The following is an 18,207-nucleotide window of genomic DNA, read 5'->3' on the forward strand; positions in this document are numbered from 1 at the left end:
TTTGATGTGTTTGTCATTAAGGGAGGAGCACTACAACATATCATCAGAAAATTGTCAGTGTATCGCAACTTTACTCGTCGCTGTTTCAATTCCTTCTCTACTTAATCTCTATTTGTCGCATCTCTGGAACTCTCCCGTAGGGAAATTTCATCCAAACTTTACAACCAATGATCTAAAGGTTCTTTCGGATTTAAGGGAAAATTTTGTTTATACCTCTTGGAAGTTCAATTCGATGTTTTGAAACTCGAAAACTTCGAAGAATTTTGTGCAAAAAAAGAACCTCGACTAGTTATTCTTCCCTAGGGAATTTTATTCAACATTGAAGCATTTCAGATTTAGAGAAGAATTGAATGATGGAAAAATAATTGTGCTTTTTCAGGTTTGATGTCCTGGTCAATGGAGGAGGTGCAGTCACTCTACAATTCCAGAGGTCCCCCTTCAAACCCAAAACCATTACAGTCTACGTTCCTTGGAACCAAATTATTGTCCTGCCCCCCATTCACATGCAACTTACCGAAGATGGAACCAGCCAACATCTCATCGAGTAAGTACCATTTTTTGTGACTAAAAAACCCCATTTAATTTATTACCTTCAAACACTACCCGACAAAAGCCAATTTATCTTTTTACCATTTTGCTTTCACAAAATCCATTTTGTATATTAGAATTGACAGTAAAAATGCACTTCATTAGTTGATTGACAGGTAATAGAATAATTCGAGGAATCAAGCACAATGGGACCTAATGGAAACGTTAAACTATAATCGAGCTTAAATGTTGTTCCATGTACATAGATGTGACGTAAATTATGGCACAAATTGTGGTGCAGTGTGGTTGGTTATTTTTATTTTGAGGGGGCTATTCATAGTAGAAGTTCCTTTATTGTGAATTAGGTGATGTGTTCATAAAGCCATTGTACTGAATAATGAACAAAAGTGGATCTCTTGGTGACTATTCTCCTCAAAATTATATAGATCTTGAAAATTTGTCAATTGGTAAGCTACAAAAACCACTGGAGAAGAAGGACGAAAAAAAAATTTAAGATGAACGTTTGCAAAAAAAGTGAATAAAAATTTAAGCCGAAGTAATCTAAAGGGCGCCTGAGCTGAAACTGTAAATTTAAAATTTAACGATATGTTACAAGAAATCTATAAGTTTGAAGTATGCTATAAATATAAAAATATGAAGAAACTGAAAATAAAAATGCATAAAAAAGAGCACAGATATTCCATGTACTTTTAGGTATCTATCGCCTGGAATATCCTGGAATGGCTTTGCTATCCTGGATTAACCTAATTTCTTTTAGTGCTAAGTTCCTATATTTTGATCTTGAATATTATCCACTGAGAATGGGATATTTTTACCAAATTTCCAAAAATTATATCGCATACTTTCTGCAGTGCTTTCAATTTGGATTGCTCATTATAAGCGGATTAGATAGTTCCAACTTAAGTTATTCTCGTTTTTTCCCTGATACATGTGTCTGTAAAGTAAGACCACGCATCCAAATAATTCCCGATAATTTTTCGATTATTATACCGAGTGGTCCATTTAAAATGGCAAATCGGAATAATTCGAAAATTACGTATCGGAATGAAAAAAGTTTCAAAAAAGATTTTTTTGTCTCGAGCGAGCACATTCAATTACATCAAACATGGCTCCCCGACACTACCATCTAAGGATGAGGTGGGGTAGCTTTGAAATCTTAAATGGCAACCGTCATTTATTGCAGCTTCGGATTCTACAATGAAAATTACGTGGGGTTTATCTGAAACTTTTTTTTTCAATTTGCGACAAATGGTGCTGTAATCAGAAATATAGGCTTTATCTTGATTCCGGAAAAAGTATCGCATCTTTTGTTTTTTTCATTTTCACCATAGGTACAGTATCTAATAATGTAAGAATTTATATGATTTTGCATGTGAGGTGTCTTTGAACTGCCAGAGTGCTGTGGAATCTTATAGGAACCACTTTCCTAATAGAGAAACGCCACCCTTTTCTACATTTTACCGCATTGTAAAAATTTTTAAAGCCACTGGTTGTGGTAAACCTTCAAAAAAACAGCGTTCAAAAACAGTTACTCGTGGAAACAACGAAATTACTATTCTAGCAGTTGTGAATGTAAATCCACATGTAAGTACGAGAAGATTATCGTGAGATTTAGAGATATCATGCAAAAGTGTATTGAGAATTCTCCACAATTTTAAACATCAGTCTCACCATATTTCGTCACACTACGAACCGAACCAAAAGGATTATGGCCCTCGTATGCCATTTTATCAATGCGCATTACACAAAGTGAAGGAAAGTCTTTTTTTTTATTTGTTCGCTTTGCAGGGGAAGACTGTTTCACAAATCATGGACAAGTAAATTTAAAAAATATATACTACTGTTCTACGGAAAATCCTCACTGGACACGACAAGTGGTTGATCAACAACTATGGTCTGTGAACGTTTGGTGTGGGATACTTGATAATAAAATAATTGGGCCATATTTCATTGATGGCTCTTCAATGGAATAAAATAACAACTTCTTTAATGAAGATTTGCCTTTATTATCGGAAGACAGAACAGAAGGTCTTTATTCGTGGTTTCAGCATGATGGTTGTTCAGCTGATTAGGTCTTAGTTTCCCGAGAAACTTTACATCGTTAATATCCAATGGATGGATAGGACGTGGTGGACTTATTCATTGACCCGCACGATCACCTGATCTTATCCTAATTGATTTTTTCTTATGAGGCCATCTCAAAGAAAAAGTGTATTCAAAATTACTCGCAATGCCTGAAAACGTGACAGAAAGGATTAGAGGTATTTATGACTATATTGTTGTCAAAGTTTTAGTGTCCGCTCAGCGAGCATTACAGATGGGCTTAAGAAAATGTATTGATGAAGGTGGTGGATATTTTGAATATTTGCTTCATCAATAATTTAATGTCTGATTTGTTTTGTTTAATGGAATAAAAATTTAATTTAAAAATGTATTTATAATCTTATTAATAACTGAAATTAATTTTGTTTCACAAACGGTGTTCTTTAAACTCTAGCAAATGCACCAAAAAAAGAACAGGTTTCAGACAGACATGACGTAATTTTTCTCGTAGGGTTCGAATGTGCATTAAAAAATGGAGGTTGCCGTTTAAGATTTCACAGTTACCCCTGCCCCGCCCCCAGGTGATAGGGCTAGGGATTCGTGTTTGGTGTCTCAAAGGCAAACAATTCTTATTTGGAGCTTTTCTCGATCCGATGCGTAATTCTATAGATCTCCCGAATTGTCCGACTAAACGGACCACCCGGTGTATTATATTTGAAGAATTCTCTCTGGAAGTAGATACGGATATATTATTATATTACCTATCATTGTTCATCCCCCTCTTATTTACTAATTTTTCCTGTTTATTTCAGTCGCAACCCGGCGTTATACTTCCCAGGAGTATCTAGGTCATTCTTCGATTCAGATGGGTCATTGCCTAACGTGTGCGAGGAACACGATCCAGAAAAACTCCGCCCAATCATAACGGGCACGTGGATGCCGGAAGCAGTAGGAGGAATGCAGGGTAGGAGCGTCATCTTTGCCGAAACCCAGATTGTCCAGGAATCCATCCCTATTCCAGGTGAGTTATTGGGATAATGTATGAACGGCCCTGGAAACGGCTTGCCAAATTTTACCGCTTATCAGTTATTTAGCGCCCTAGAAATTCATGGATGCGCTATCCTGAGAGGATGGATCTGTTTTTGAATTATGCAGAATGGGGATATTCGAATGAAATGGGCTGATTGATGTGGGGTGATTGTTGGGTTCATCTGGAAGGCTTTTGCTCAATGTTTAATCGTCTTCACGCTATATGCAGCTTAAACATACTGCGCGGCTTGAAAGTTCCTCATAAATTCGTTACGATTACAAAGACGTGTTTTATGAAAATTTGACTATGTGGTTTACTCTCAACATAGGTTATATGTAGAAATTTGAGCTCCAACTATGACTCACCTTGCAAAACTTTGTAAGACGTGAGATATGAAGGAATAACATGACTGAATTATTCTATGTAAGGGATTTCTCTAACGGCAATAAAGGATAACTATCAGCAACTCTTAAAAATTATTACACTCAATCTTTAAATCCATTTCTCGCTTTGTTTCCTTTACAGCAGTCACTAAATTGTTTTCTATTCCTCGCGTACGGAGGCAAATGGTTTACTTTCAGAATAGATTGGCAGATTTCCAGAGAACATTCACTTGAAACGTACACCGGCCTGGATGGGATTTTTATGTAAATTGTGCAGATAATTTCCACAAAACTGGCATAAATATGATTATAGTTCCACCATAAAGGAGCATCGCTTTTAAATGAATATTGTTCGCGACTTCTTGGGTCATTGTCTCGTTAACAGGCGCTTTAACCCTGGAATTTCTTCCAGGCTCTAACTTAAACATAATGTACCAAAGCTCCCAATCCCTGGGATATTTGACCACGATCCAAATGAAACTTACGGGCGATAAGATACCAGATTCATTAACCCACGTACACGTACGGGTGGAAATTGAAGGATGTCTTTACGTGAAAACTTATGAGGCCGACCCTAATCTCTATCACACCTTCGCCTGGAACAAAAGGAACATCTACAAGCAGAAAGTGTATGGAATTGCCACTGCCAAGGTTCGCGTGTTTGAGAACTCCTTCTCTTTATGAGCTTATACTTTAATTTCTTATGAAGGTGTCCATTGGGTACCAGCATGAGACTTGCCATGACCTTGTTTGGGTAACGCAGACGGCAGAAATCAAAGGGTTCGACGTGGATATCTCCGATATAGGAGGCTGGGGCCTGGATATTCATCACCATTACAATTTCCATGAAGGAATTCTGCAGAAAGGAGATGGTTCTACTCTACACTTTAAGGTGACTGATTTTTCTGATAGTTTGTTGATTTTTCACGGGCGCTTCTTGCAGAAATATCCACGTATGGTGAAAGTTGTTATGGGGACTGGATTGCAACGAAGCATCGATTGCCCTGGACAATGCGGCGGCCTAGCCAAAGATGCTCGACTTCTGACCCCCGGATCTTTGGCCAGTGGTCCCGATGGCAGCATTTATGTTGGGGATTTCAACCTCGTCCGCAGAATCACCCCCGAGGGAAAAGTGTACACAGTTTTGCAACTAAGGTACGTAAGCCGACTCTTTTTTATCAACTTCTTTGCAATGGACGTGATCGGGAAAAATTTACTTCTTAACGTCCCCAATCGATGGCGATTTTTCAGTTAGATTCTTTTACTTTGATTTCATGTAAAATCACTTGTTTCAGGCCCACTCAAGTGGCATATAAATACTACTTAGCGATATCACCCGCTGATGGACATTTATACGTGTCGGATCCAGAGAAACATGTGATTTTGAAGGTTCTCTCATTGGAACCTGTGCAGGATCCTATAATCAATAGCGAAGTGGTAAGTAGAGAATTTGTTTCTTGGACTTTGTAATAAGGAACATTAACCATGTATGTTGCAAATTTGCTATGGTCAAATCTATTATTAAGACTTTCTCTGCGATCCACAGTTCAATTGCTTATTCCAGTTCGAATTGGAAATTTAAGCCAAACGAATTAATAGCCCAATGCTGGCAATTAGTATTCGGAATTATATTAATATTTAACACTGATGCTCCCCATTGGGTCCTTCGACGATTTTAGGGGAGACACTTCGAGGGGCTTGCCAGCGGCGCAGGTTTCTAGAGCGATTTGTAGTTAAATTTAAGAGAACATTTATTGAATCCAAATTAGGAAAAGATTCCTATAAACATACATCCGGAATCGCTTCATTCTCGCAATAGACCATGCAATACAGGGCATATAGGCCAGTTTTTATTTAGGAGAAAGCACATTAAATTTAATTTTTATTGACTTTTGGTACGGCGCTAAGAATTTATCTGCTTAAAAAGAAATATCGACGGCATGAAATATCCACAAAATGTTGGTTTACCTCTGTAGCAATTTTACGAGCATAAAGGAGTTTTAAAAATTTAAGAAGGCTGAAAGGTAATTTCTGATCAAAATTGCTTTGCTCTATATGGTACGGCTTTATTAATCTATCGATATAGCTTAAAACATGCAGCAAGTTACGCGTCAATGACTTACTATATGCTGGCATTATAAAGGTTATATATCAAAATTGGGCGTACATGACAGATATTGCAAGTATGAAATTTTCAAACGAAATACATATATTTTTGAAATTACTGGAAGTTAAGAAACGAAACGCCGGTGGTTTTTAAAAGCTCTAAAAGTTTCGTTATAATTTGCAACATCATCATGTTAGTATAGTGAAACCAGGCGTGTACTGGAAGCGATTTTAAATTGAGAAATAGGGCGAAAAAAATAGGTACGGACAAAATCGTTTTATGAAAATTGCTAAGCGTGAAAAAATTATGCTACGTCAATGAAATATTACATATTGTGCGCTGAAAGGGTTCTCTATAATTTGAAAAACATGTATTTGATGTCGATAAAATAGAAACTTACACAAGGATATTTAAATGGAGGTAAGGACACACACACACAAATATATATATATATATATATATACAGGGTGTCCTCGAATTACGTGGCCAAAATAATACCGCAAATTGTTTGAGTGAAAATAAGTCGATTTAACTAAACTTCCCTCAGTCCAAAAGTTGATAATTATGGAGCTACAGGGTGTTAAAGTTGAAAAAAAATCACATTTTCTTTAATATCTTTCGATTTCTTTAAGTTAATTTCACGAAATTTCATATTTGAAGGTGTTTTAGGATACGAAATTCAAATTTATTAACGATTTAGTTGTTTCTTCTAGGGGGCGCCACAAGCGATCATTAGGACACATTTAAATCTCTGTAACTTTTTCGTGCCACGGTGTATATTATTTTGGTATTTAAAAACCTTTTTCCCTACCTTTTATACTTAGAAAAGGTATACTTTATTGACGTCGCTAGAAGCAACGGTTTTGGAGAAAAACGCATAATTCTAATGCGCTGCATATTTGCGTTAGCGCTTTTATGTAAATAACTCAGTTGGCTATGTTTTTAATTGACATTTTAACACTTGAATTTGTTTCTCAAATGTCAGTTTTTTTATTTAGCCCTCAGTTTTTCTTGTCAGTTTCGCTTCTTGTTCCTGTAAATATCCATAAGTATGGCCAATAAATTCACTTATTCTGAAATGGTGGATATGCTGTTAGTTTATGGACTTTGCCGTTGTAATAGTCAAAATAATATCTGATTTTGAAAACTTATTGTTATACCTTTACTAATAATTATTTTTGAAAAACTTAATTTTTTTTTAACGGAAAATAATTTTAAGGTAATTTGCATGCATCATCAGGCTTAGATGCATTTTTCTCCAAAACCGTTGCTTCTAGCGACGTCAATAAAGTATACCTTTTCTAAGTATAAAAGGTAGGGAAAAAGGTTTTTAAATACCAAAATAATATACACCGTGGCACGAAAAAGTTACAGAGATTTAAATGTGTCCTAATGGTCGCTTGTGGCGCCCCCTAGAAGAAACAACTAAATCGTTAATAAATTTGAATTTCGTATCCTAAAACACCCTCAAATATGAAATTTCGTGAAATTAACTCAAAGAAAATGTGATTTTTTTTTTCAACTTTAACACCCTGTAGCTCCATAATTATCAACTTTTGGACTGAGGGAAGTTTAGTTAAATTGACTTATTTTCACTCAAACAATCTGCGGTATTATTTTGGCCACGTAATTCGAGGACACCCTGTGTATATATATATAGAATACACTTCAGAAGTAAAAAATGACCGGCACAAGAAAAATCAAATGCAAGATATTAATTGGAAAAATTCCTGTATATTGAAATTTTGTAATATGCGAACAAGTTCGTATATATAGAGCGTGGTAAAGGGTCTCTATAAGATTAAAAATTTCAAAGAGTGAAACCAAAAAAAAACTAAAGAGGAGAAATAATTTTTTAACCTTGCTCCGTCCCCAAACATTGTGATACGCCGCTGAGATTCGCTCAAGACGAAACGCATTAATTACGCCTAGCTTATTGATGCTCAAATTAAGATAATAGTTAGCCATCTTTGTTTGGAGAAATTGCCTTGTTTGGGTTAATTTCACTTTGCGAACGTCATATCTCTAGAACGTTTTAATTGCCCTACGACACGAGGTTTTAATAACTGTTTCAGGTGGTTGGAAACGGGGAGAGATGCATCCCAGGGGATGACACTGCATGCGGGGATGAGGGTCCAGCAAAATACGCTAGACTGGCGCACCCTAAGGGAATTGCCATTGCAGTCGATGGTACTATGTATGTCGCCGATGGAACCAACATAAGAGCGGTAGACCAAAAGGGTGTCATTCATACTTTAATTGGAAATCACGGACATCACAACCACTGGATACCCATTCCTTGTATTGGGGCCATTTCCGCCAATCAGGTGAAGAACTAGTTTCGGCGCAATCCTCTCCAACGTAACTTTTCCCATTGGGATCCTAATGAAAATTACTAGTCCATCAAACATTATATCAAAAATCTAGTTGGGGTCGCCTAACACCAAAAGTTAAATTGCCTATTTCATTCGGTTTCCATGTTTGCAACTTTCCCCTTAATGACGCATTAGCCCTTTAATTTAATTTAACCGTCTGGGTCTCAAAAATTAATTGAATTGCATTCTGCCATTTTGTATTCGAAAGTTGGATTGGATTTGCGGGATTGTAACACTGTGCCGGTTTCCGTTAATTGTTTTCTGATTCATTTATAATTCCGTGCGAAAAGCAGTCTCGAAGCGTTTCAATTTGATTGAACTTATTAAAATCTAAATAGGTGTTTAATTAGTTAAATTTGATTATGTAAGTCACATAATTGGACATTTTCTCTTTAGGCACAGCTTCAGTGGCCCACAGGACTAACTCTGAGCCCATTGGATGGTTCAATCCACTTCATTGACGACCGTTTAATCCTAAAGCTAACACCTGAAATGAAAGTTTCAGTAGTTGCAGGAGCACCTCTGCATTGTCGCAAAGGTTCAAATGGCACCATTGCAACCGAAAATGAATTAGGTAAGTCCGAAACTATACAAAAATTTTTACATCATTATACATTAATTTTTTAATAACTTCCTTACTTTGAGTTGGATTAATTCTTTACACAACCATTTAGGACATAATTTTGAAGCGTATCTCATGGAGCACATGTGGTATTGCTCATATGCAGAGCAAACAATTAAAAATATAAAATAATCACGTTTCCAAAAAAATATTTTTTTAGACTGAATAAAATATATTTCTTGTTTTTTCGAATATTGCAAAGGTACAAATATATTTCCAATCAATTTTTTATGTTCTTTTTTCAGACCATTTTGTTTTTCCTAGGGTTCATATGTAGAGCAACTAATTTGTTTATTTATATTATTGGGTGATATCGACTTTGCTGCTCATATTATTTACTGAAAATATTTCAAGATGTGAAGAGGTGTTTATTGATCATATCAGTTAAAACAAACAATCGTAGAAAAATTTTATTCAAGTGAAAAACAGTGTAAAATTGCAAAATGTTTAAATTTAAATAAATCAATAGTATCAAAGCTGGATTCTAACTTTAAAAATAGAAGAACCTTAGGTGAACTTCCGAAGTGTGGCCGAAAAAAAAAATGAGAAAAGTGATGGACAGAAGAATTAAAATTGTATCCATTTAGGAACCTTTCAAGAATGCAAGTCGCATACACCAAAAATTCATTTTTCAGTATCAGTAAATACCATAAAATGAAGATTAAGAAGTTATGGTTTACATGGGACAAAATCGTCAAAGAAACCTCTCATCTCAAAGAAAAATTGAAGGACTAATGAACGTGTGAACTGGTCATATGAAAAATGGACAACTGTCCTTTTCTCAGATTAAAGTTGATTTACACTGTTCAAATCCGAAGGAATTTGTGGGTTCAAAAGACCAATTAATAAACGATTTAATCCGAAATATACTAAATTGGCAGTTAAACATCGGGGTAACGGTATTATAGTTTGGGGATACTTCGGAGGGTTTAGCATATGTTCATTAGTAAAAGTTATGAATTGTAATGAATATTATGAATCGATACGTTTATAAACATTTTCTGGAAAATCATATGCTGTCTTGGACAAAAGAAAATATGAGCCGTCGGTGGAAGTTCCAACACGATAACGACCCGAAACATACCTCCAAATTAATTAAAGAGTGCTTAATCGTATATAACGTTGATGAAATGATCTGGCCGACGCAAAGCCCCGATCTGAACCCTTTAGAGAACCTTTGGGATGGAATTGAGTGAAAAATAAAAAAATAAAAATAAAAAATGTAGCTGGTTTGTTCACAGAAGTTCAAAATACTTGATATAAAATATCTGAAGATTTATTAAAGCCTATGAACAATGGATATTGGGATATAGCAAAAAATAAGGGATATGCTACTAGATGCTAAATAAAACATGTAATTGTAAGGGAAAATATGAGAAATGTTTTAGTTGTTCTGCTTTTGAAGCATATATTTGATTTATTTTATTTCCAGTTTGAAAACATTTAACAAATAAACCGTAACAGTAATATAAATAAAATATGAAAATACAAATTTTAAAAGCTGCTCTACATATGAGCAATAGTGTACCTGGGCATTTCTTTTAAGAGAGATATTAGGCATTACAATGTTTTGTGCCTCAAACACCATTTTTTCACTCTCTCGATTCCCCCCGGCTTTTTGTCGAATTGCCCATCCGTACACAAATTCCAAATATAATTTAAAAAAATATTCCACAAGAGTGATTTTTCCACTTTTCACAACACTGATTGACTTGATTCAGATTTCTCAACTCTTTTCCAATGTCGGTTTTTTCCATGGCGTCGCCCTTTTGCACACGCATTTCGAACATAACATATTCCACTCTAGGCACATATCAACACAATTCGTCGATAGAGATATTTTAAATTTTTCATACCACCTCCGGCGATTCGGAAAATCCCGCTTCGCGGTATTCAAAATTGTCGGCGATAACGTAAATTGCTATAGTTGGGCGACATTTTATTTCTTTGCATACAAAGGAAATATTTACCTAAAACATAGCTCCATAAAACAGCAATCAAACCCCCCTTGGAGGAAGGAAGTAATAATTCACGGTTGCATTTACTTTTCAGGTACAGTGCTCGCTCTAGCGTTCAACCCCAACGGCGATCTCTACATAGCGGAGTCAGACACTCGTAATACGTATTATGTTCGCCTCATAGATACAGCTGGAAAAATTACCCATTTTGCTGGCAAACTGCAGCCCAAAGACAGGAAATGCCAATGTTCCGTGAATACCACCACGTCGAATCCTGTGAGGAACAGCAGAGATTTGCAGGAATGTCCTTGTGCCATTACCGATGACACGACAAATAACGCCGAGACTTTATTATCTTCGAATGCTGTTTTCCAAACCATATCCGCCATCGGCGTTTCACCTGGAGGGGTTCTTCATGTAGCAGATCAGGGTAAGTCTCCTATTACAACTCTCCTATTTTCGAGATATACCTATAAATTCTAAATTTCGGGAAATATTTTAGCTGGTACATCTACGAACCGGTTTCTTCTTCGTTTTCGGAGTTTGCTCTTAGTTCTTTATTATTCGGCAATAACGCCTTACAATCGTTGGAACAATGGAATCGCACACAATTCTGAGTTAACTGGGAAAATAGTGGAAAAAATTATTAGAAAAATGAAAATTAAAAATAAAGTCTTATTAGTTTGATATGGGTTCATCGCGTATAAATACCGGGGGGGAACAATAAGTTTAATAATAGAGAAGAAACTGGAAGGGATAGGAACTACGTTTCAAATGGGAGAATTCCGTAGCTCACGCATTTCTGACATGTACAGGAGGTTAAAAAAAATGATAACTCAAGTAAACGTTAAAAGATGCTAGATTTGCATCGAGAAATGGAAAATCGCTCAAGGAGAAGTTGTAGCGTAACTAATAAAAATTCAAAACCAACTATAAAAATATAATCCCGGCTAAAATTGAGAGAATTGATGAAGGTAGAGAAATGAACATAGAATAAATAGAAGTTTCTACTTCACTGAATAATATCAAATTTTTACAAAAGGCATAAAATAAGTAAAGCACACGCCTATTCGATCGATGAGGAGGAATCAACAATATAGTTAACAGAACACAACTGGCTGGCATCCAAACACACTGGGAAATTCAGACAATTCTAACAATAAGAAAATGCGAGCAGCTAAGAGCACTCTTTTAAAAATATAAAAATCTTAAAGGTAAAACGGTTGCACAAGAAAATGAAGTCGAAAGTCAACGCCAAATACTAATAAAAGTACTGGAAAAAAAATCTATTTTTTTTCTTATGAAACCTTTTATGACGTTTTTGAGATCTTTCAAAAATTCTAAACATAATTTATGTAACATACCCATGTCTCAATTTAACAGTTATTGCAATATTTATATAATATGGCAATTAAAGCGGCCTGTTATATTACCTGACCTCGACTCTATAGACTTTTTTATAAGATTATCTGAAACAGAGAGCATTTAACTAAAACCAATAACATAGAAAAGGTTAAAAGTAAAATGGTTCAAGAAGCTTAACAAATAACTTTTCAAATGATAAGAAACATTTTTGAAAAATTTGACTTGGGACTTGCCTACTGTTAGGAAATCGACGGGGCACAGTTCGAACATTTAATACTTTAAATTGTAGTAGTTTATATTGTTATTCTTTTAGCATTAATTCTTCTATCGTTGTTATATGTTATATGAAATATGTTCAAAAGTTCTCAAAGAACTCGTAAACTTCATAATGTACATGGGGTTCTAAATATGAGCCGAAATTTAAAAATACATTTATCTACTTCATGGATTACCCCGTATACATGTGTTGTACGTCAAAAAATTAACTACTAAAAACGATATTTGACCTGTTCCATCATTTTCGTGAAAAATATTTTTTACAATTTAAGACGAATTTATGCAGGACTATTGGTGCTCTATATAAAATATTCTTTATTTTTGCCAGGATCTCTTCACATATTAGCCCTAGAACATTACCTCCCCACCCACGACGAAAACGGAGAGTTTCGAATTCCTTATCCCTCCTCAGGAGAAATCTATGTGTTTAATCGATACGGCCAACATGTGCAAACCAAAGACTTGGCGAGTGACAAAACCAGATACTCATTTTTATATTCTAAAAACACCAGTTTCGGGAAGCTCTCTACTGTGACTGACAGTTCTGGCAATAAAATCCAGTTTTTGAGGTAAGCTTGCAAAAACAATATCCAGAACCAGACATCTCGATAAGGCGCCTTATAATCTTCCTTTAATCCATTCCAGGGATTACTCTAATGCCGTGAGCTCGATAGAAAATACCCAGGACCACAAGTCGGAGTTGAAGATGTCTGGAATGGGTTATTTGTCGAAACTAAGCGAGAAAGGACGTTCCGAGATCGAATTGGATTACGACCAAAACACGGGGCTTCTGTTAAGTCGTAGCGGGGTAAGTGCACTGTTTCCAGACGAAGTTTTAAGTGCAATTGGATGCTTATTATAAGACTAGTTCCCGAAGGAATAATAATTACTGGGGACGGAGAAGAGGGAAACTTGACCTAAATTAGGCTTTGTGGAAAGTCAGGTCTGATTTCTTAGATTCAATTAAGCCACAAAGAAACAAGCAAAGACGGAAAAGTCGGTTTTAGTTTTTTTTTTTGTGTTTTAGGGAAGTGATACAATTGTGTACCAATACGACAGCCTAGGGAGAGCCACAGGTGTAATTTTACCCAGTGGGGAAACTCTTCAATTAAATTCGAAAATGTCGACTACCGAAGGTTTGGAAGTGTCCGTCAGTCATCCCCCAACTCTATTGAATATTCATGGGAAATCTAACAAGCAAGTCATTCTAATTGATGGTAAGCTCTTGACGTGCGTTTTAATAACTACGTAACAAGTTTTTCCAGTGTTTGATGTATCAGCGATTAATACAAAGTGTCCCAACGGCAACCGTCATTAGACGTTTTGGGGAAACTATGAATAGCAAGTTACGAAAATCGAGCGGTTTGGTAAGAACCTTGGGGCGCCCTCATCTAAAATATTTTCAGTGACGTCACACTTCCAGTTGTACCGGAAGTAGACACTGGATTACATATTTTAAGTGGAACACCCTCTATATAATTGCATTTTTGGGCCCTACTTTCAATTTTAATACAAGTTTGTTAATACGCGGGCTTTCTTAGAATCAATAGTTAGTCAGTAATACGCATATGATAGACGTATGTATAGAAAATGGACATACCAGCGCAATACCATTGTTAAGTGACATAAGTATCACACACAAAAATAAAAAATAAGTTATATATAAAACTAATTTAATTATAGAATTATAAGTTAAAATTAGGAAGATCCTAACCTTCCATCAATTTATAAAACGAAGTTGCTCAACAACTATGCAACTTTACTTTATGTAATTAAATGTGAATATATGCTCTTTTTCAACGTAATTTCATAATACATCCAAATAACAGAAAGGTTTCATTCAAATTTTTTAAGGTTTCACAACTTTTTGATGTCTAAATTGGCTCTATTTGTGTGGATACCCTTTAGAAAATATTGCGCAAAATTTGGCAGCATACGAAAATTTTGACTATTTTATAATATTATGACAAAAAGCATTATAAAATACTGTTCCGTTTTTTAATCATTTTCAATTTTGCAGACATCTGCATCAATCACTTTCAACATTGAATTGTATATATCTTGAAATCCCTTAATTTTAAGTAAGCGAACACTCTAATAAATTTTAAGCATATTATCCAAAAATTCAATAATATACAGGGTGTTCAAAAGAGGCGCGACAATATTTAAGAGAGTGATTACACTAAGATAATTTCATAAAGAAAAATTCCTATAAACATAGGTCCTGAAATGTATCGTTTCTAAGATACACGGTGTTAAACTTTTCTTTTAAATAACGATTTTTGAAAAATAATACAAATATGTTTTGACCGATTTTTTAAAACTTTTTAAAAATCATAAAAGCACCAAATAGTATTAGGTAATAAAATAATAAACCCTTGAACTTTTTGAAAATGTTTTTGTATGATAACTGGACATGCAATAAAATGGTTTATATTTTTATCTCGTAAGCGTTGCAAGATAAAACGAAAATTTAAGAGACAGAAAAGTTGTATTTTTAGTTGCTTCTTCTCAAAAAAATATCGAAATAAATAAAAAGTTGGTAGCGTAAATTCTTTTGAAAATAAATTTGGTTAAGCCCTCCCCCCAGCAACTGGGCTCAATAATTTTCATCCAATTGAATCCGAATCGGCCCCCTATTATTACAAACAAAACAATCAAATTTAAAAAATATCTGTCAAAAGATATTTTAATTATTTTTCAAAAATTGTTATCTAAAAAACAAATTTAACACCCTGTATCTTGGAAACAATACATTTCCAGAACTATGTTTATAGGAACTCTTTTTCATAAATTGACTTGAGTAACCACATCCTTAAATATTGTTGAATCTTTTTTATACACCTTGTGTATAAGATGTTCCATTTAAAATATGCAAGCATCGACTTCCGATACATCGAAAATGTGACGTAATTGAAAATATTTTAGATCAAGTCGTCTGAAAGTACTTACCCAACAACTAAATTTTTGTAATTTTGCTATTCATAGTTTTCTCAAAACGTTTAATAGTGGTTTCCGGTGGGACACTCTGTGATATAGCTATAGCTTTCAATGAAAAAGACGCCTGCTTTGCCTCTACTAATATGCCCGATTATATCTGATAAATAACCAACAATCTCTGTGTGGGGTCCAATGGAGGAAGCTTGTTTGGTTTGAAATCCCCTAATAGTTGTATTCTGGGACTCTAAGGTCAAACTTTATTCCTCTAGTGTGAAGTCGATGGTTGACTGGATTTTGTTAAAGGACCACTCTGATGTTTACACTCTCAGAGAAAACTGATTTCAAGATACAATAACTCTCACTTTTATTTTACATTTACTGTGTTTATAGCTTAACATTAAAAGAAAGTGTTACTGTTAACAAATGAATAATTAACTTTTGAGTTAGCGGATGAGCTCGAGACCATTCGTGTGGTGTCTCAAACCTAACTGACTATCCTTTCAAAGTTCATTCACGTCGTTCCTTAACGAAAAACTAACAAAGGGTTCTAAATATTCCAAGAGTAATAAATTAAAACAAAAGGGGATCGCCTAGACTAAACCTAAACAAAATTGATTATACTACGACTGGCTAACTAAATACATTCCAGAATTCTTAAATTATCCTTAACTAAATCATGTTTGAATAGATCGATTATCCTCAGACATTAATTTCAGGGATATTTGTATAATTCTTAACACTCTGTTTGCAACGTTTAAACCGGTGCTAAAACAAATTTTAATCAGTAACCAACTTTTAGGAGCTGAAATCACCAAGGCCGTGACTCTAACAAACTCCACAGTGGCTCTAAAAACTGCTGCCGACAGCAAACTGGAAATCTGCGCCATAGAGCGACACCCACTTCTGGAGGCCTCCCTTCCGATAGAGGCAGAACTCCTTCCAGTTTGGTCCCGGCAAACCATCACTTTCGGAGAGGGCCTCGTTAACGTTATGTCAACCTCTTTCAGCTTAGTGGGGGATGTGCGCAACCCCCAGCAAACTCTCTACAGGGAAATCCTTGTAAACCGCAGTAAAGTATTAGGCATTGAGTTTGATCAATTCACAAGCAAAGAGACATTTTTCGATTATGAGAAGCTGCCACTCATGACTATTACCTATGATCCGGCTGGACTGCCCCTCACTTACTCTCCCTATAATGGGGCTGAAGTATTGAACATTACATATGACAGTTTTAATAGAATTGATGGGTAAGGAAAAACGAATAATGATTCGAAAGATTTAATTTAATATTTGTTGATGTGGAATTTAGGTGGAGATGGGGACTTTCCCAGCTTAAATTCAGCTATGACCGCCACGGCCTGTTGTCAGAGATAACCAGTCCACAGGACGGAATTAGAATATTCAGTTATGACGACACCAACATGCTCACCAAAATCACTCTCGCGAGTCAGAGACATTTCCTTTTAACATACGATGATAATGGTGGTTTAAGGCACGTAACTCTGCCCAGTGGAACCAAGCATTCTTTCGCCCTGCAACCATCTTTGGGTAAAGAACGTTTTCGAAGACATATATTTTAACCATCCCGCCATTATTAATATTTCAGGGATCATTAGGGTAGTGTACACCCCACCAGGAAGCACTAGATCATACCTCCAACATTTCTCTAATGCAGGAAAGCTGTTGCAAACCATTTTTCCGGGAGAAGGAGTGCGAATTGTATATCGCTATTATGAGAGTGGAAAACTCAAGGAGGTAAGAAGTTTCATTCACAATCTTCCTTCAACTCAAATTTTGCAAACTGCAGGTTGTTCACGGAGATGGAAAGTCTCTTTACACCTATTCAGATACAACAGGAATGCCCACTCAGGTGAGTCACTTGGAAAAGGACTTGGAATACCAATGGGATTACCAATTTGTAAGCGGACTCATGATGGAAGAGCGAATCAATTTTGGTGCCAAAACGGGTCTCAGCAATGCCAAATTTACGTACGACTATGACAATAACTACCGACTTGTGAATTTACAAGGGAGGATCGGAGGACAGAACTTACCCCTCTTCAACTTGGCTTACAATTTTAAAACTGGTGCTGCCGAACAAATTGGTCCGTTTAAGGTAATACAAAGAGATTGTGAAGCCCCAAGTCTGTATATCTGTTTTAAGATAATTAAGCTCAAAGCCAACGAAACACAAGTCTATGATGGAACAGCGTTGTTTTCTTCAGTGCAAAATTCGCGATTCTTGGAGTCCAGGGTGGCATTAACGATACATGGAATGGAGGTGTTTAGGATGGAATTCAACCATGACCTCCACGGGTAAGATCATCCTTAACCATCATAAATTGAGATGAGATGATAAGTGTTTCAGACGCATTGCACAAACAAGGACTTACACTAAGAATGTTGGGGTTAACACCTATACCAATATCAAGAATTACACTTGGGACTGTGATGGGCAGCTGCTGGGAGTTGAGGCACAGGAGCCATGGGGATTTAGGTACGACGATAATGGGAATATGCTGTCGTTAACTTATAGGTAGGTAGCCTGGCCGGGAATTT

At 35.8% G+C, this 18,207-nt stretch overlaps 1 protein-coding gene across 7 annotated transcripts in view; it reads left to right on the forward strand.

Annotated features, from left to right (window-relative positions):
• Positions 1-18,207, forward strand: part of Ten-a (tenascin accessory) — a 340,802-nt gene that overhangs the window by 317,765 nt on the left and 4,830 nt on the right. For all 7 annotated transcript variants that reach the window (XM_066294416.1, XM_066294415.1, XM_066294418.1 and 4 more), the window contains 18 exons: positions 380-544; positions 3,405-3,613; positions 4,418-4,656; positions 4,715-4,897; positions 4,949-5,160; positions 5,301-5,442; positions 8,188-8,439; positions 8,884-9,061; positions 11,162-11,497; positions 13,037-13,277; positions 13,354-13,516; positions 13,736-13,925; positions 16,448-16,895; positions 16,958-17,196; positions 17,255-17,403; positions 17,456-17,764; positions 17,813-17,964; positions 18,017-18,184. In XM_066294416.1, the coding sequence (XP_066150513.1) occupies positions 380-544; positions 3,405-3,613; positions 4,418-4,656; positions 4,715-4,897; positions 4,949-5,160; positions 5,301-5,442; positions 8,188-8,439; positions 8,884-9,061; positions 11,162-11,497; positions 13,037-13,277; positions 13,354-13,516; positions 13,736-13,925; positions 16,448-16,895; positions 16,958-17,196; positions 17,255-17,403; positions 17,456-17,764; positions 17,813-17,964; positions 18,017-18,184 (3,975 nt within the window). The remainder of the gene's footprint in view (positions 1-379; positions 545-3,404; positions 3,614-4,417; positions 4,657-4,714; positions 4,898-4,948; positions 5,161-5,300; positions 5,443-8,187; positions 8,440-8,883; positions 9,062-11,161; positions 11,498-13,036; positions 13,278-13,353; positions 13,517-13,735; positions 13,926-16,447; positions 16,896-16,957; positions 17,197-17,254; positions 17,404-17,455; positions 17,765-17,812; positions 17,965-18,016; positions 18,185-18,207) is intronic.

The sequence above is a fragment of the Euwallacea fornicatus genome, chromosome 21 (assembly GCF_040115645.1).
Source record: "Euwallacea fornicatus isolate EFF26 chromosome 21, ASM4011564v1, whole genome shotgun sequence".
NCBI classification, from domain to species: domain Eukaryota; kingdom Metazoa; phylum Arthropoda; class Insecta; order Coleoptera; family Curculionidae; genus Euwallacea; species Euwallacea fornicatus.